The following is a 19668-nucleotide window of genomic DNA, read 5'->3' as shown; positions in this document are numbered from 1 at the left end:
AATGACTCGCTTACTAAGCACCAACACACAATATATAAAAGTGTACGAAAGGCGGTTTTAATGCTAAAAGCATTCTCGACTAGAAAACCTTATGAAACGCAGAAAATATTTTATATAGGGCAAAAGAATAATAAAAAATACAAATGTATTTGATGAATATATAAGTAAATTAAAATAAATGTGTTAATGAATGTAATGTGATAAAATCAATTAATGAATATTGCAAATAAAACACAATAATAAATAGTATTAAAATTTATTAAAAAATATTCTTGAGGTACCTACTTTCAAGAGTTCATTTAGTGAAAACTTTCATGAGATTCGTATATAAAACTGCAGAAGTAAGAAATAATATTATTATCCATAAGTAGTTACGGTAGAAGTACACAGAATATGTAGTTAAAAAGAAATGACACCTTTTTTTTCAACGTATTTAATCAAGTTTTTTTTTACTAGTGAATCTTGATTAATCTTGTCGATTTACCTTCTTTGTTGCTTCATCCTGGCCTAAGCTCTATGCTATCATGATATGTACAGTAATTATTTAAATATCATATTTAAGTTATTAACATGGTTAATTTGTACTACTAAATTTGTACATTGTTAATTAAATCGTTATTTGTAAAAGATGGATTCTTATTGTCTTTAAGATAGACAAAAAAATACTAAAGTACAACTACATATATCTTCTATATACTTCTCCCATAACATATGTATGTAATAAATAGTCTATTACAAAAGAAGTCTTACAAAAAAATCTTTTAAATAGTATCAGGATCCATTGTAACTATGTATTAATGAAATCGTATCAAAAAGATTAAGAGCGAAACGCAGCTCTTGCTCACTCTAGTGTTGCCATTCGAAAGTGTTCTCTTCATTTTTATTAATTGTCTTAACATTATTCAATAACAATGGTGTCTAATGATTTATATCAATTTGTAAGACTTCGTTGAATAGACTTCATACAAAAAATTCGACGCAAAGCTTTGTAAATACAATAAAAAAAACACGATCGATTAAAACTATGTAACCAGTCTTTTGTTTACATTTAAATATAAAATTATTATGGCAATATCAACAATATTGTTATTTAGAAAAATACATAATTATATTGAGTAAAAACTTCTATAAACATAAAAACTTATATTGACTGATTCGGTTGAATTCAATCTCCAATCCAACTAATTTAACAAAAGTAATAAGTACCACTCATACCCGCATCAAATTAAAATGTCTACACAATATTTTAAGTCCTAATTTGCATTGAACGCGCATAACATGTAATGCAATGCGTTCAATCAACATGTTTGATGTGAGTCGTACTATAAATGTCGTCAAGTGCCGACCCTTTGGCTTGCGGTGATTGGGGGCCCAAGTATGCTAATTAAATTTTAAGCGAAATATTATATTCCATAAATATCTCTTGATTTATAGGACTGCGTGGTAGGGATGGCTTCTGCGTTTATTTCTATTTCACATTAAAGGCTCAGATAAAAGTTTTGGAGTTTATTCCACAAAACTGTTTATGGGATACTTATAAAGCGAGAACACCTGCAAATTCAGTCAACTCCGCTGGGCACACCTGATAAAAAGCTAGAGCGCTATCCCTATCCTATTAAGCTACATACATCAGAAAGGGAACTTAGTAATAACAAATTTGTTCAACAATTTTCATGAAATAATTATTGGCATCAGTTAGAACACATGAATTCTTACTCCTAAGAATAATAAAATGCACCAAATTCTACTTAACAGTACAAAATACTCACAGCTCAATTATATAACAATTTAGTTATCGTTAGCTAATTTCAGCCATCTCTCGATCGGATTTAAATGCAACGGTCACATCTGATATCGTACTGGTCTTCGGATGAAAGACTGCATAATACAAGATCATGAACATTATGCCCATCACATAGGGGACCACACTGAGCACCAAGACCGGATAGAAGTAAACAGCTGCACCGGTCACCTCATCCGAATACACGTACCATATGACCGAACATGCCAAATTTTGCAAGAAGCACAGTGAATAGTATACCGAGTAACGATACCTCGTCTTGCCCTCCACGGGCAGGATGTACGTGAAGAGATACACAGAGCCGAGCGCGAAGGAGAAGGCCACCTCACCCAACTTGTTGTGCGAGCAGAACGGAGACCGGTCGAAGAACTGCAGCCACGTCGTCATGACCAGGATGTGGGCGGCGCAGGCGACGACGGTCCAGTGCGGGTACAGGTGCGCGATTATTGATATGGAGATCACGCGACTTACTGGAAAAAACAATCAAAATTAATGTAACTGTCTATCACTACATTTTTTAATCTGATCTGTCTGTCTGTCTGCACGCAATAAAATCAAAAACTGTCGAACGGATAGAGGCAGTTTATTAACAAAGAAAATTATCTATACTAATATTATAAATACGAAAGTAACTCTTACCTCTTCACAATTAAACGGCTGAACCGATTTAAATGCGATTTGGTATGGAGATAGTTTCGAGTCCCGGAAAAGGATATAGGCTTTTTTTGCTATAGGTAGAGTTCTATCAATTTCGCAGGTTCAGCTAGTGCGATATTAATATAATTTATTTCCTATAGCGCTCCGGAAGAGTAGCTTCCTACTAGTGAAAAAAAAATTTAGAATTGGGTCATAATTTCCGCAAATCTCCCCACACATACAAACAGACAAATTCTAACCCCTTTTAATCTATATATAAAAAAGCGAAATACGACTTACTGATTAATCACGAAATCTCAGAAACTACAACACATACAAACTTGAAATTTGGCACGTAGGTTCCTTATAGGGTGTAGACTTATTAGCTAAGAACGGATTTTACGAAACTCCACACCTAAGGGGTTAAATGGGGGTTGTAAGTTTGTGTTTTAAAAATTCCGCGCGGGTAAAGCCGCAGGTTCAGCTAGTATTAGTATAAAATAATATAGTTTAAAAAAAAAAAAAAGCACCAAGAGATTCGATTAACAATGTCGCGTCATTTCAGTCAGTCAAGTAATTTCAGTATAAATTATCGACTCACATGTAACGAGAAAGTGCCAGGCCGTCTGCAGGACAGTTCCGGGCCAGCTCATGTTGTCCTTGTCCTGCTGGGCGAAGCGCACCGCTCGCTGGTAGGCCGCCAGGCACCACCCCATGCCCACCACCGACGAGCATATCGACAGCACCTGGTGCACTGGAATCATATATAATATTGACTTAATGGAAGGGAATTGACATATCTATATTATAAATTTCTTTTATAATAATGGACAACATCACGTACATTACTCTGACCCCAATGTAAGTAGCTAAGCACGACGGTACCACATACACCCAGACCCAAGACAGCATAGAAAATTAATGATTTTTTTTTTAAATCGACTCGGTGTACACACTACGCGACCACGGAGGTCATCTAATCTACGCTTATAAAAAAAAATGATACCTAAAACTTAACAACCAATCCCTAAAATGCGAGGGAAGACGCAGGCGACAACTAGTGATTTATAAACAGCAGTCGCAATAAATAATTTATAAGTAATACTATGATATAGCTTCTGTACTCAGGATTCGCACCCAACGAGGGAACTGCTCGACGGTCACCAGAACTAACAGGAATTTATATATACACATTTAATAATGGTCACTTGTTCTAAGTGACATTAATAGTCTGGAGTTAATACTTGACTTTTAAGCAGGTATTATATGTATTTAACTAACGTGTACAATGTATTTCAAATTTTGGAAAAGAATTATTACTGAGTTACTCTAGAATAATAGGTAGAATCTATATTCCGAACCGGTAGTAGCTTTAGGTAAGTGCTTGTAAAAGTATATTAACAATATCGTTGTCAATACAAGTACGATCAAGTTTGTTTTTTTTATGGCATTGGTTGGCGGACGAGCAAATGGGCCACCTGATGGTATGGATGGTTACCACCATCCATAGACAAAGGCGCTCTAAGAAATATTAACCATTCCTTACATCACCTATGCGCCACCAACCTTGGGAACTAAGATGTTATGTCCCGTGTGCCTGTGATTACACTGGCTCACTCACCCTTCTAACCGGAACTACAACAACACGGAGTACTGTTATTTGGCTGTACAATATCTAATGATTGGATGGTACCTACCCAGACGGACTTACACAAAGCCCTATCACCAAGTAACTTTACTAGTTACTAGAAGATTTCCTCATTACGGAATTAAATTATAGTAAGTTGACTGTCAAGTGACTGTACTGCAATGAGGGATTCATTTAAATTAACCGATCGAGTAAAATGAGCAGAAAAACAAAAAAATATATTTATCTATATTAATATTATAAACGCGAAAGTTTAAATGGCTTAAACCGGTGAACGGATTTAGATGAAATTTGATATGGCGACTGAGTCCAATGGAAGGAGAAGGTAGTTTTAAAAATTACGCGCGGGTAAAGACGCGGGTTCAGTAGTATCGGGAGCCGAGATGGCCCAGCGGTTAGAACGCGTGCATCTTAACCGATGATTTCGGGTTCAAACCCAGGCAGGCACCACTGAATTTTCATGTGCTTAATTTGTGTTTATAATTCATCTTGTGCTCGGCGGTGAAGGAAAACATCGTGAGGAAACCTGCATGTGTCTAATTTCAACGAAATTCTGCCACATGTGTTTTCACACATTCCGCCAATCCGCATTGGAGCAGCGTTTAGGAATATGCTCCAAACCTTCTCCTCAAAGGGAGAGGAGGTCTTTATCCCAGCAGTGGGACATTTACGGGCTGCTAATGCTGATGCTAATGCAGCTAGTATCATATAAAATTGTATATTTGCCTATTATGATGGGTTTTATCTACTTACTTTTCAGACCATTCAATCTAAATCCTGTGTCAAAACATATAATTTAACCAACAACTATAACATAAACAGCAGATATTAAACGTATTTATTTGAAATATAAACAATTAAGTTACTTATTTTATTAACGTTTACGTGTAATGTCTAAAAACACAACGAAAACACTACCTTAATCTTTACAGGTCGCAGTGGAATCAACCGTTATTAACTGCATTTTCGGTGGTAAACAAAAAATTTGTTAAAATAACGGAAACAGACGTGTTGTAAAGATACAACTATACTCTCATCTGCCTTACTGTAAGCTATACTTATTCCGAGTTCAAGATCCTCCTACTGTTTTCACACACACACACAAACACACACACATATTATCAACCTGTAAATGTCCCACAGCTGGCAAAGACATCTCCCTTTGAGAAGGTTTTGGAGCATATTTTGGACCAATGCGGGTTGGTATTAAGTCATGAATTATACTTTATAGTTTTTCGTGATTTTTATTTTTAACAACAATTCCGCAATTGAGCTGCGTGAGATAAACACCAAACCTTTTCCTTCAGACATTGATCCAGTAGGGGGTCATAACAGCCTGTTACTTTAAACAATACGACTTCAATATTTATTAATAGGATTAAAAGATAAAACGTCTAATTCTCATAGTTAGCGTGACACACCTGCTCCGTACAAACCTGCTAAGTGGTCATACTGCCGCAGCAGTAAGCTTGTCTGAAGAACTTGCTGCGGTGCTGCCTCGAGAAAGCACTCAAATATCCTTAGCAGTGCAGCGTCAGAGTCCTCCTTGAGCATCAGGCCGTAATACACGCGCTGTGACGTTGGGTCCTTCTTTCGTTCAGCCCGTCTCGACTTGATCGCATAGCTTAAAATTAACCATTATTAAATTTCATCTTGCTATTAGCATCCGAAGGGCTTGATTGATGAAACCCATGACATTATATCACTGAGGAGTAAGTCAATGGCACTTTCCGTGACCGATGACCACAGCGTCATTCTCGAGAAAAATTAGCCAACTACGCGAGGCATCTAATGTGTACGCAAACCTTATAAGCCGATGGAACGTTAAACATGACAACAGTTCAGTCGCAAGACGAAGCTTTCCACGTTCACTGACCTTGCCCACATCCCCATGCTCAACCTGGTGTTAGGATCTCAGTAGTTTAATTACCTTATAAGCTTGGCTAGACCATTGAGACAATTTATTCTATTATTGTGCATTGTAAGGAATGGGTGAGGTTATATATTTTACTTTAATAAAAATAGGGATGTCGATTTATTAAACAAAACACGAAATCAGTGGCGTAGATAGGAGACCGAGGGCCGCATTGCATAGGAAAATAATCGGCCCCTCACCCCCTCTTTAACTTATAATGCCCTTCAAAATTATAGACAGGAAAAAAAAAGTCTTGTGAGCAGCATCGACGTTTTCTAACTTTAGGAGTTGGCGAGTTGGCGGTCCTTTTCAAAGCTTAGCTTAATATACTAGCTGTGCCCACGACATCGTGCGCGTTTGAATTTAACCAAAAAGTTATTGTTGCAGCCTAAGTTACTCCTTTTTGCATAAGCTATCTGTCAGAGAAAATCCTGTCAAAATCGGTCCAGCCATTGCAGAGATTAGACGGAACAAACAGACAGACAAAAATTTACAAATATGATATTTTGGTATATGTACCGTGTATACATTCATATGCATTTAGTTAAAATTTTGTTATTTTTATATTACAATCAGACACTCCAATTTTTTTATATGTATATAAATATTCATATAGCAGTGAAATTATGTATATGTTATTGCTATCTACTTAGATAGACACTATGTCATTGAAACATTTAAAACCTCAAACCGTTATTGCAAAACCAAGTAGATAGACCACACTGCAACCAGCGGAACATCACAACGATGTTGAAATACTGATAAAAATGCCTTTTTATTAATGTTGTAAATATTGTTATTTCCTCGAATGACTCATTATTGATAAAGCGACAATAACATTACAATTTCTGTGTATATAATAATAATATTATGTACTGAAATTAAGTACAAAGAGAAATATGTACTAATATAGATATGTACTCAGTGGCGTAGCTATCGTAGGGCCAGGTGGTGCAGTGCACCAGGGCCCCGGAGCTCAGGGGGCCCTCTAACCTAAGCTTTGAATAGAGATGACATATGGATTTAGCCTACTAATGATAAGTTCATCTCAATGTATCCTGTATCCTATTTTTATTCCTATCTATAATTTTGAAGTGCAATATAAGTTAAAGAGGGGGTGAGGGCCCATTTCTTTTTCTATGCTCCGGGGCCCTTGTCCACCTAGCTACGCCACTGTATGTACTTCTGTAATGTCTAAATGAAAGACATATAAAAACAATATACATAAAACTTAAACCTTATTTAGTATATAATATTAGTATACAAGCAGCTGCATAACCCATTCTGCATGTTCTTGCATTTGCTTTAATGGGACCTGTTAATGTAGAGGTCACAACTTCCCAAATATATTTGCATTATAAGTAATTTTAACCATTCCTAACAATACCACCGGCGTACTACTAAGTTTGGGTGCTGAAACATATGCCCCTTGTGCTTGTAGTGACACTGGTTCACTTATTATGTCATTAAAAACACAACAACAGTATTGCTGTTTGGTGTTAGAATATGTGATAGATAATTATTTGAAGCTTGCACAAGGCCCAGCCACTAAGTAAGGTAAAATGATTGTCTTGTACATAAATAAAATGTGTTTTTTTATACTAATTACAGAGTTATATACTTACATCAAGGCATCGGCGAATCTTAAAATGGGAGCCATTTGTAATACAAGTATGAAAATCCTCAGCCATCGTCTTTTTGTAAACTCATTCGATATTGAATCTTGTTGCTTGTCCTGTGAATACCTGTACCAATGTTATAAATAAAAATGAATATACCCTTAAAGATATTCAGTCATACAAATATGAAGTTGTGTAGTATACCTACATTGTATTAAACAAGTCCTTTCACCCCGTCTGTATGCTTCAATCTTTAATACTATGCAATGGATTTTAATGGGGTTTACATCAATTTAAGTTAATAAAGAGGGAAGTTTATATGTTAATACATGCATATTATAATAGAAAAAAGCCGAGATTTCTACTTTCCTAGCTGGATAAAACTAAAAGTTTTTCTTTTCGTTTGTTGTTCAATCGAGAAGTTGTATACAGCTTATTATAGCCGCGATGGGTAGCTAGTCATTGATATTTAAGTTGATGATCAAATTAGTCAGAAAAACAGTTTTACGAAACATATAAAGGTGCCAAACACTGATGTCATTTTGAATCTTTCGTAAATATCACTGAACTTACATTCTTATGGAGACCGCTGTATTAACAAATGCTGGGAAAAGAATAAACGCAAGTGTCCATCCAAACTCCATCATCCTTCTTGATATAGAATACCTCACTGCTACATTTATGTCCAGCCCCAAATCCACAAAATGACCCACGATAGCCACAACATACATAATAATGTCTAAGTTTGTAATTGTGATGTTATTCGGTATCCGATCAGGTTCATCGTGAGAGTATCCATTTTGAAGCATCTTCCGCGCTGCTTTCGGCATTTTAAAGGAGGTAGGAATATTTTTTCATTAATAAAAAATATATATACATCGCGCAAAAACAGACGAGCGCTTTGTTAAGTTTGTTAGTTTATTTGACAATTGGCTGAAGTTTGAAAATTTTGAATTTGAAAGCATTATCACATCGATAATGTTGCAAGTATTAAACGTTATCAATTTAGCAATAACAAAGTCAATAGAAAAAAAATGCATAAAATATTTTTTAAGGAAAGCGAAAATAATGACCATTAGTTTAATACTTACAGTATTTATTAAACAGTCTGTAGGGAAATATGAATAACTTCACACTGATTTGTTTTTTGTTTCATACGGATTTAAATATTCGAAAATAGATAAAGAATATAAATATATAACCACTATATTTTTTGTTATGATTGTTGTATAAAAAGTTACATAACTAACATTTTAATGTTTGTTAAATATTTATTCAAACTCCCAGCTTCAGGGTCGGACCGTAAGTTAAGGGGGCCCTGGTAGCCCAGAGCCCCATAAACTAAGTACTTAAGGGCCCAACTAAAACATATCTGAACGTAGATTTGCATTAAATTAATTGAAGGCCTGCAAACCATACGAACTATTTAATTTAATAAATTTATGAATTCTTTCGCATAATCGTCTATTTTCACGGGGCCCTGGGCTGAAGCCCAAAAAGCCATATGGTAGATCCGGCCCTGCCCAGCTTGTGATATTTAAAGGTTATACCTTATTTTAGTAACATATTTTAATATGTTACTAAAATAAAACAAATTAATATTGTAATAAAAATAATTAAGTATTTGCATGACGATAGATTATTTAATAAATAAATAATATCTTAAAATAATTAAATAAATTTTAGATTTAGTAATTTAAATATATAAACATTTTAAGAGTAGAACGCTTTAATAATATCCAAAGACGTTAAATTAGCAGATAATAGAGTTACAAACAAAGACTGCTGTATATTCCTTAGCGTTGACAAGGATCTGAAACAAAACGAAGTTGATTTTTTACATTATATAGGTCGAGAGACCATTTACTGTTTTGTAGTTTATAAATTTAAATGTAAAAGCATGTTTCCATAACATTAAAACTAATGTTTTATTTTTTCTATTCAGTTCATGAGTTTTGCTGTTCATTTTATATATACAAAATCATATTATTACAGAGTTATTTGGTTTCGACCCTACTTATAGCAAGTAGCAGCTTCACTTAATATAGTTTGTTACGTGACGTTTCAAAAGTGCTTGTAAAAGCCTACTTGAATAAAGTATATTTTGATTTTGATAAACATAGTCTTCTAGAACAGAAGAACTCACAGAAATGGAATTATTAAAAAAAAGAGATTATGATAGATATAGATATTTCGAAAGAGAAATTATAGGAATAAAGGAATGTTTAAGAGAGAATGAAAGAGGTAATACTTCTCTTTTAAGAATCCAACCAGAGGGCTCCATTTCTTAGGGAACTGTGTATTTGTATTGTTTCGCCATTTATCTTTTAATAGATCTTCGATTGAAGAGTTTATCACCGTCAGAAATTTACATTTATCTACATAAAAATATAATAGTATATTATTACAGTTATACTCTGTTATTCGTTAAGAAAACCGAGATTATTTTTTTAACGTAGATATATAGTATAGTAGGTACCAACTATATTTATTATGAATTCTGAAATAAATATATTCATGAATGAAATCTATTTCAGATTATAAAGACAAATATAAAATATACCTTAAGACCATATAATATTGACTTAAAACTATGTTTAGACCCTTCTATTCAGAGGCTTAGGTTTTGCCCGGCTAGAAGTTAGCGTTTATAAGGATTGACTTGATTGTCACCAAAATTCGGACGATACAAAGTTGAGTTTTCGTCATTCGTCGGTTGAAAAATCGAATATAACTATATTATAATTAATGTATAACTTTTAATTGGCTGAATGTTAACTTTTATTATTTACAAATTGTATTAGTTTTTATTGGTAGAAATGTGAAAGTTTTCTTTGGACGAACAAATTACAATTATCTTATTGGTTAATTCTATTTTAAGTTTTTATATATATACTGACACATTTTTAAATAAAATTCATTCCGATCCGACAAGCAAGCGAGTGTTATTTTATCAAGAAGTAACTACAAATATGTTAGGGACCAGTACCCCTACAACCAATTCGGGCTATGATGCAGTCGTCTTCTGGTAACTTGCCGTCTTCGTCTTTTGTGTATGGGACGTAATTGATTCCCTTATATCTTATTGATATAAATTTGAAATATATTAAGTAGTTTTAAATTCTCTAAAATGTATATATCGTATATGTTCACAGTAATTAATGCTAATTAAATCTTATAACATGAAATACATTTCATTACTACAGACGTGAAGATTTCTAAACACTGCGATTACGGAATCAACTAACAATTTTATTTTATTTAGCATTATTCCTGTTAAAAGAAACAACAAAGCTTGTGTCCACTTCATCTCATACGCCAACTTACCAGTATAAGTTTCGACGAGTAATTGTTCAAAGAAATATGGTACTAAATTGTTTAAGCAGTTCTGCACCTCGTAAATGGACGCGTTCATTTTCCTGACGTGTTGATTAGTTTTTATTTCAACAATGGACATTAGGCTCTCCTGCATGGTTTCATTGAAACTGCATTGAAGAAAAAACAAATAGCAGAAAGCAGAAAAGATGAATAATATTTCTTTTAGTTCGAAACCCATTGGATAGTTAGGTTATTAATTTTCACAGGGTCTACATAGCTTTCAAAAAGCAAAATAAGCGTATTGGCACTTGATTTTTACTAGTGTCACAATACGATACCAAAAATAACAAAAAGGTAGGTGTATTTATTAAATTTAGGGTTAATGTTTGTATTCATGCTACGCCACGTTTATCATTAAAATGTTAGACGTTTGTGCAGAGAATTAGAGAACTGCGTCTTACGTCGCCATCGAATTAAAGCTGCTTATCCTTTTATCACAACACGAAACATAAACTCCAAAAACTTTACTTGATGGTATGGGTTTATACAAGCCCGTCTGGGTAGGTACGGCCCACTCATCATATACTCTACTGCCAAGCAGCAATACTTTTATTACATGTAGTACTGTCGTGATCCGCTTTGAAGGGTGTGTGAGCCAGTGTAACTACATGCACAAGGGACCTAACAAGTACTAACCTTTTTGATATAGACAGGAGATCTTTGTATTACACAAACGTGATCAAAACTCACTTAAGTAATTTCGAATATAATAAAATTAATAATAGATATAAAGAAAGTAGCATACAGGACAGCTTGGTGCAAGATACAATGAGCAGCCGCCACCTCATCCGGAAGTTCGTTAATGCATTTATTGACCGTGTCAAATTGTCTGATGTCCTCGAAGTTATTGATAACTTTGTGGAACTGTTTTCGTATATTCTCTATTTTCTCCACAGGTTCGATAAGACAATGATCTATCATGTCTGTCGCCTGAGAATAGGTATTAATAATAAGTATAGTATAAGAACTGGTAGCTTGTTTACGCCCATTGTTTAATTATAATAATCTTAGGCAGACAAAAGAACTCATTGGTTGTTGTCAAGAGATTTAACTAATATGGACTTAATGTTGTCTTAGATTTTCGCGATTATTACACATTGAAATAAAACTAGTTTTTAACGGATTTAATCGCGTATATTAATTATTTTAATATTAAAATAATTAATATACGCGATTAAATCCGTTAAAAACTAGTTTTATTTTAATAAGGACTTGTATGTTATTACTATATGCCGAAACAACTTATTAGTATATTTATCAGTAGACAGCTTTATGTGAGTAGGGTCTATGCTAAATGCGCTTATAATATTAAATATGCATATAGAGAGTTCAAATATATAATCTAGATTACACTGACAATTTAGCAATGATACATAAAATTATCAATTTATTGGTTTGGTAGTATGTTGCCAAAGTTATACATAATTTATGACTAAAATTTATCAAAACATACTTACCTCTTCCAAACTTATCACATAATTCGTGAAATCGTGAAAATATTTAATTTTATAAAATTTTATAACGGCCCCTCTTAACTCTTTGGACATTTCATTGTTCATAATGTGCACAAGGTCTAAAAATGTGTCCATCACGTGTAGGGATGTGTTTTTTAAACTATCATAATTTGTACGACCTTGGATAAAGAGGTCCTTAGCTACTCTGTACGCCTCTGAGACTATATAATATTTTTCATCTATATTTTGGAATATATTTCTCGTGCACTGAATATAAAAAAATAAGTAATATGATTATTGCTGTAATAAATTAGACTTTATAATATTGGATTGTGATCACGTTACATACAAAAAAAAGGAATTGAAATTACCTCTTTAAGGGAAAGTAACGCTAGTAAAATTATTATGATATCTCTCACTCCATGCAAATGCCTCATTACAAATATTATTGAATTAAAAATACAAAACGAAATAATAATTTTGTCTTACACAAAATTTAATAAATACGTCATATGGTCGTATATTTTTTAATGTTTTGAATTGAGTTACCATAAAAAGGAGTTTATGTGGATATAATTTTTGATCTTTTCTCTTCCTTTCCTGCACTGTGGCAGTGATTTAGTGAAAAGGAAAGGAAGCCGAGGAGGTTGCGCTATTTGATTTAAATAAAAGATGAGCGCGCACGGTGCTTGACTTGAGATGGGTCTAAGCTATTTTTGAGAGTATATGTATACTGTTTACCAAGGAGAGATGCTAGGTGTTACGTTATTTGTTTTTGTTCTTTTTTTATATGAAACAGCATTCACACTACTATTCCTAAACTACATTAACTTTACTTAAAATTACTAATTTAGTTAATCGTATATTTCAAGAATCAAACATTTTGCTAATATTTCTAAACTATGTCAAAGTTAAAAAAAATCCGGACTATTTATTCATTATTCTTAGCCTTTGCAAAAAATTATTTAAAAAAAAATTAACTTCATTATTATCCTGAATTTTCAATATTTCTTGTCACTGTTATAAGAGATTTAATAGGTATTTGAAGTAAAGTCATTAATTAGTAATGTTAATTCAAGTCCAAACTGCGTGCAAGTGAATTATACGTTCGCTTTCATGTGATGATCACGTATTGTAACTTGCAGTTATGCGTTTCATTTAAACCTTTAACGCTCGTAACTCGTGCGATGACGTCATTAATATATTGAGAAGTTATTGAAAACTTATTAAAACTTAAAGTTCCTATTATAATATTAATTATTAAAATAAAAGAAATATATTTTTTAAGATTTATTGGTAATAATTATATTTTAACATAATTAAATCTTATTTATATTACATCTTATAAAATGTTACATGAGATGAGAGTACCTATAATATAATAATTACAGAAAACAAAATGGTTTCCGTGGCGCGAGAATGCTTTACTTATACCTGAAAAAGAAAATCAGTCGCTAAGACAGGATATTTTTAATTATTTATCTACCTACCTAAGCTTCTTATATGGGATAAAAATTAGTACTTTCATTAAGTAGGAATTAATTGTGTTAATAAATAAATAAATATTGAACAACATCACATACATTACTCTGATCCCAATGTTACTTACACTAAAGCTAAAACACTTGTGTTATGGAAAATCAGAAGTAACGACGGTACCACAAAACACCCACACCCAAGACAACATAGAAAACTAATAAACTTTTTCTACATCGACTCAGCCGGGAATCGAACCCGGGACCTCGGATTGGCGTACCCATGAAAACCGGTATACGCACTACTCGACCACGGAGGTCGTTTGTAAAAATAATATATATTTTTTTGAAGAACAATTGTCCAAATATCCTACAGTCATAGAATACTAGTGTAACTCCCTTCGGGATGTTTTTAATAAAGAGCGTATACTTGCAGTTGCTTCACAATATGTTTACAACAATATTATATACAAATTAAAAAATTTAAAGCCTTTATGTCAAAAAAAACACATTAAAAAATAAGGCATATTGCTCAATACAAGATTCTATTAAAGATAAAAAGCGTGGACTTAGTATTTATAAATTACTGGGTATACAAAAAATTTACTGTGCTTTACTGGCGTACACTTTAATGAAAGTCGTGGAAAAGAGTAACTACTGAGCTCCTTGCTAGTTCTTATTGATAGAATCTATTTACCAAACCAGTGGTAGCTAAACATTTAATTCAACACTGTAACAATTTTTAACTTTGCCATTCCACAAATTCAAATTTTTTGTAAAAAATACATCGGTAAAGAAGGCATATTATTCGATACAAGATTATACAGATGATAAAAAAGCGCTGAGTTAATGCTTGTTGACTTCCAGGCAGGAGACATGACGTACATATATAATTGTATTTAACTAACTGTATTTTTAGATTTTGAAAAAGAGTAACTACTGAGTTTCTTACCGATTCTTCTAAGTAGAATCTGCATCCAGAACCGGTGGTAGCTTTACTTAAAATAGTTTGTTAAATGACGATTCAAAAGTGCTTGTAAAAGCCTACTTGAATAAAGTATATTTTGTTTTTTTTTATTCAAATGTACTTTAACGAGCCTACTTGAATAATGAATATTCTGGTTATAATCAGTGTAAAACTTGTGCTGAAGTTCAGCAACTTAAGTTAAACTTAAAGTAATTTTCTAAATACCTGCTTAATCCTTGTGAAGGAATTTGTTAAAGGATCCGTATGATGTTTCCAAGTCGAACACAAGTTGCCGGACTTGACTCTCCGAGAGTTCATCGGAGGCAGACATTTCTGATAACTTGTCCAGCCATTCTTGTACCTATAACATGACATAATATAATATAAATAGTTATTATTAACATTTCATTTGCTTCACATCCTTTTTTGGAACAATAACGTATTATATTTTTGAATATTACAGCTGTACGAAATTCAGATTCAATTTTTGTTTTATTGCATGCATTACAATCAAGTATTTTTTTTTGTAATTTATTCCAAATTTAAGCAATGGTATAACTTTTCAGTTGGAAAAGAAACCTTAATAAAATTGATATTGTAAATTCTTCGAAAATTCATCGTTGTTACAAAGTCAATTTGAACTATAAGGAATGCTAGCTATGAGTGGACGGGCATTGACAGTCCTTTTTATCTCCTTACTTAAGGTTACAGTTTTATTAAAATTATTACAATCCAAGGGGACAAAATAAAACCGGCTATTTCGAAAACCTTAGACAGATCCTTAAACAAATAAACTTGAATATAATATATTATACTAATTTGACCTTGAGTTTCCCTTCAAAGTCTTCAGGCAGCATAGCGAGACGATCCATGGTGTCCTTGAGGTCACGCAACTCTGGCTGTATCATGTCCATGGCGCGCAGCTCCAGGCGCAACTTGTCCATGAGTGTGATGTACAGCTACGGAAGGAAAACAGTATAGTTAAAAATATACAAATTTAACGACTAAACTCCCGTTTAAGATTTTAAATTAACATGGTTATTTTTATTACTAACAGTATTTAAAACGGGATATTTACCATGTTTTAAATACTGTTAGTAATAAACTCCTGTTGTCCTCCTTTTAGGCAATTTTGCTCACTTCAGCCTCAAGAGATACTTGCATAGTACATTATATTATAGTTTGTGTAACAACACAAGTTCCAAGTTGCTTTATTTATAAGAAGAAATGGCAATCTGAAGTCAGTGGGAAGATTTAAAATGCAGACTGACTTAACATGCTTTATAGTATAGCTATTTCAGTACAGAAAATTAATATCTGCAGCTTAACAAGAAGCCAGTTAATTTAAGCAGATAGTTAGTAAATTAAAAGTATACATATATTTTTTAAATAGAATAGCAGCAATGCACCAATATAAGGAATTACTGATATTCCTATTTATCCCTCCTTCTAAGCTTAAAGTTTGCGTAAGGAGTGGGGCCACAATAACCCAAGGGGACATCAATCCTGCGACTTATTACTTTGCTAGACGGTCCTTAAACCATTGCGCTTATTAGATATTATTAGAATATTAATTACACCGCAGCCAGTCCTGAATGTCCTGATTGGCTAATTTTATTAATGCAAAGGACCTATAATAAGAATTTGAGATTGACATTTTTGTTTTGTTAAGTATTCTTAGATATATATTATTTTTTATTACGACTAGCGACCTGCCCCAGCTTCGCACGGCTGCAATGCTGATACTGAATATACTATAGAATGTCTTACAATGTTTACAGTTTTTCAGTCAGTTTGAAATCTGTAATATCTTCGAAAATATTCATTTAAATTACATGCTGTAAAGGGCCATATTGATCTATATTAAATGCACAACGTATTTAAGGTACTTAATTGGATTGGATGATGTATTGCTTAAAATCGCTTCGAAAATAAGCCATTATTTCTCGTAAAAAGTAAACGATAAAAAATGGTTATTGTGGGTTATCACTAAGAGGTAGACATATCCCATTGGGGACATTTTTGTAGACTTTTCATGGGGTACAATACTTTTTAGTACACTATTTTGAGAAATCTATCTCGTAGGGTTCAGCAAGCTTTTGCAAAGTAAGCGCAAAAATGTGTTTATTTACGACACTACTTCAGAAACCTCTAAAATTATCAGTGTTTCTCTACTATAGTGTGCATGTATTATACATATACACCTCCTTCTTGAATCAATCTATCTATTACAAAAAACCACATCATTGTGTAATTTTAAATATCTAAGCATACACAGGGACAGACAGCGGTAAGCGACTTTGTTTTACACTATGTAATTATTATATATACAGCTAAGGAATGATTTTAACAAATGTTCATTTGAAAGTATTACTATATTTGCTCAATCTTTGACTTCATACAATTAATCTGTTCTGTTAGCTGTAGCTACCAATAACTTTACAATAACCAATTAGCTCACTGATAATACTTGTAGAAATTTTGAAAATGATGTACATAGATAGTTTTAAAGCGTGCATAGAAAAAAAGATTTTAATTTACTGCTCTTTTTAACCCTGACACTAAGAAATATAAAGTAGTTTGTTGACTGATGCGCACATTACGTACACTCAACGTCATAGCCGACAGGGTAGATTTGTTTTATTGCAGCCTGAGTGAACTCACAACTATAGCCACTTGGACTATCATATATAACGTAGAGACTTATTTTAAATATTGTTAATAAATGTGTTGTAATATCGAATTAGGACAACCATGTCCTGTAATTATATGTTTGCAGTTTTGTATTATAAATAAATAAATACTTGCTACTACACTAGCCCACCAATTGGATGCGATACATTGCTGTTTAGACATGGACTTTTAATTAACTTACAGACACAATTTCAGCAATGTACTTGTTTGTGTTGCCCTTGTCATCTTTGATTAAGTTTGGTTTGTTTTCACGTATCCTCTCCAGAGCCGCAGGGCAATCAAGCTGTAATGTATGAAATAATTATTTGACATTATATACCATTACCATAAATGACATATCATTAATTAACATAAGAATTATTAACACATTAAGGCCCTAACTCTATATATATATACAAATAAGAATTAAAAATAGTTCCTGTATAAATCATGACCCAAACGGTCAAGATAGCAAGAATAAGATATTGTATATATGTCCAAAAAATAATTAGTAATAATTAGAATAAAGAATTTTAGAGTGGTAGAAGCATTACATTACAGATTATATTCAGTTATAATTATATATAATTAAATATTGATGAGATTTGAGAACTAACAAAAATCTTTTCTTGGTATATTTTTAAATGATTACAAATATATATTATATAATTTTTGAAAAACTCATATTACTTAAATGATACCGGTAACGCTAATAAATATCTCTACATACCTATCTTAAAAAACTACTCATGACATTAGAAATAAAATGACACATACATTTATTAAGAGTTCTTCCAACTTACCCTAAATTTAGTGACAAAGGACTCAATTGTTGGGAACTCATCACCTTGAACCTGCTTAAAGGCGACTCTATACTGCACAAGTAATCGGCTACATGCTGCAGTATACTCTTGAGCACGAACACAGTCCCGCATGTATGCCTTTTCGAGGTGTTGAAGTGTGCTCACCACTGCATATAACTCTGCCATATTGTCATGCCTGAAAGCAATAAGTTACACTTAGTAAGGTTAATAGTAATCTGTACTTATTCTACTGCTGGGGTTGGGCATTTGAGTGTATCAAGCTACGTCACTGGAGTTTGGTAGACACAATTGTAGCAAATTTTCTTATGAGACTTAGAGGTTTCCTGGAAGTATTTTTTTAAACGCGGATTACAAAATGAGTCATATATACAAATTATGCATATTAATCTCAATCGTGTTTGCTAGGCTTTGCACTAGCAGTCTTTAGTCTTTTAATAAAGTACTCTAACCACTGGTCTGTTTTGGAATTAAGTTTTATTAAGCATTTAATAAATTATACAACTTGCCGAGCTATTTCTATGCTAAAATATTATTTAAGAATCAAATTAGCTTACTTTTCTCGTTCCCTTGCATTTCTATACAGCTTCACTTCTTCGTACAGTTCAGGCCTTGTGTCTGTTTATCAAAAAAAAATAACAATTATATTTATAAAAACAAAGGATTATCCAAACAGAAAACGATATTACTACTAAAGTAATTACCTTGCATAATATCTAGTAGCAGATACAACAGTTGATACTTATTTAATTAATAATACACTTCAAAATTAAAACGATTTAACTATATTATAACATTTAAATTAATTAAGAGTCACGATTAATCAACTAAACAATATTCATAGAAAATTTGACAATACTGTTTTTTTTTAGTCTTTCACGCTTATCACAAACCTGTAGAGTTGCAAGGTTCAAAATAAAAATATCTAAAAAAATATTTTTTTAAATATTTATTAATTATTTACCAAGTCAGATTAAAAAATGTTTTTAATTTCATTGGTCGAGTAAAGCAGCTAAACTGAAACTTTAGAATCGTGTAATTTAAATCTCAATGAAACAAAAATGAGACAAGATAATGAGATACTCTAAAGAAATGTTATGTTTCATTTCTACCATGTGTGAATTTCACACATAAAGTTTTTTTGTCTCTATATTTATTTCTAAAGATTTTTCCCCTTAAAACACGCTTATTAGGGGGTAAATAATTTAGTTGGTGTCTGGGCAAAGGAAACTTTCAAAATCTATATTTTGAGATTGACAGCTAATATAGTTTTTTACGGGC

At 32.6% G+C, this 19668-nt stretch overlaps 3 protein-coding genes across 5 annotated transcripts; all 3 read right to left on the bottom strand.

Moving 5' to 3' along the window:
• Positions 1-1434: 1434 nt before the first annotated feature.
• Positions 1435-8742, bottom strand: LOC125073572 (XK-related protein 6). 2 transcript variants are annotated; one of them, XM_047684439.1, is made up of 6 exons: positions 8711-8742; positions 8193-8436; positions 7626-7745; positions 5522-5709; positions 3039-3191; positions 1435-2271 (listed from the first exon to the last, which is right to left on the bottom strand). In XM_047684439.1, exons 2-6 carry the CDS (start codon positions 8426-8428, stop codon positions 1799-1801), a joined length of 1170 nt encoding a protein of 389 aa, XP_047540395.1. In that variant the 5' UTR covers positions 8429-8436; positions 8711-8742; the 3' UTR covers positions 1435-1798. The 2 variants fall into 2 exon arrangements, with proteins under 2 accessions (XP_047540395.1, XP_047540394.1); XM_047684438.1 differs by lacking the exon at positions 8711-8742 and having other exon boundaries at positions 8193-8547.
• Positions 8743-9058: 316 nt separating this feature from the next.
• Positions 9059-11091, bottom strand: LOC125073553 (the record flags this gene model as incomplete). Its single annotated transcript, XM_047684414.1, has 4 exons — positions 10947-11091; positions 9871-9997; positions 9346-9432; positions 9059-9068 (listed from the first exon to the last, which is right to left on the bottom strand). Coding segments are annotated over exons 1-4 (369 nt in total), but the record flags the coding sequence as incomplete, so codon positions are not given.
• Positions 11092-13726: 2635 nt separating this feature from the next.
• On the bottom strand, positions 13727-19253 carry LOC125073342 (vacuolar protein sorting-associated protein 28 homolog). 2 transcript variants are annotated; one of them, XM_047684131.1, is made up of 7 exons: positions 19092-19253; positions 18945-19005; positions 18370-18565; positions 17769-17870; positions 15718-15852; positions 15119-15254; positions 13727-13885 (listed from the first exon to the last, which is right to left on the bottom strand). In XM_047684131.1, exons 1-6 carry the CDS (start codon positions 19096-19098, stop codon positions 15123-15125), a joined length of 633 nt encoding a protein of 210 aa, XP_047540087.1. In that variant the 5' UTR covers positions 19099-19253; the 3' UTR covers positions 13727-13885; positions 15119-15122. The 2 variants fall into 2 exon arrangements, with proteins under 2 accessions (XP_047540087.1, XP_047540088.1); XM_047684132.1 differs by having other exon boundaries at positions 15123-15254.
• Between the last annotated feature and the right edge of the window lie 415 nt (positions 19254-19668).

Source organism: Vanessa atalanta, chromosome 24 (genome assembly GCF_905147765.1).
Source record: "Vanessa atalanta chromosome 24, ilVanAtal1.2, whole genome shotgun sequence".
Lineage (NCBI taxonomy): Eukaryota > Metazoa > Arthropoda > Insecta > Lepidoptera > Nymphalidae > Vanessa > Vanessa atalanta.
Note: the sequence above shows the minus strand (reverse complement) of the source record. Positions and strands in the feature narration are given on the sequence as shown.

Bases quoted from the DNA above. Each gene is read 5' to 3' on its own strand.
- LOC125073572 (XM_047684438.1), bottom strand. From the start codon at position 8,449: ATGCCGAAAGCAGCGCGGAAGATGCTTCAAAATGGATACTCTCACGAT. The intron at 7,746-8,192 runs GTAAGTTCAGTG...ACATTGGTACAG, and splicing joins ACAGCGGTCTCCATAAGAAT to GTATTCACAGGACAAGCAAC. The intron at 2,272-3,038 runs GTGAGTCGATAA...TGTTTTTTCCAG, and splicing joins CTGGCACTTTCTCGTTACAT to TAAGTCGCGTGATCTCCATA.
- LOC125073342 (XM_047684131.1), bottom strand. The intron at 18,566-18,944 runs GTAAGCTAATTT...TATTGCTTTCAG, and splicing joins AATGCAAGGGAACGAGAAAA to GCATGACAATATGGCAGAGT. The intron at 17,871-18,369 runs GTAAGTTGGAAG...CATACATTACAG, and splicing joins CCTTTGTCACTAAATTTAGG to CTTGATTGCCCTGCGGCTCT.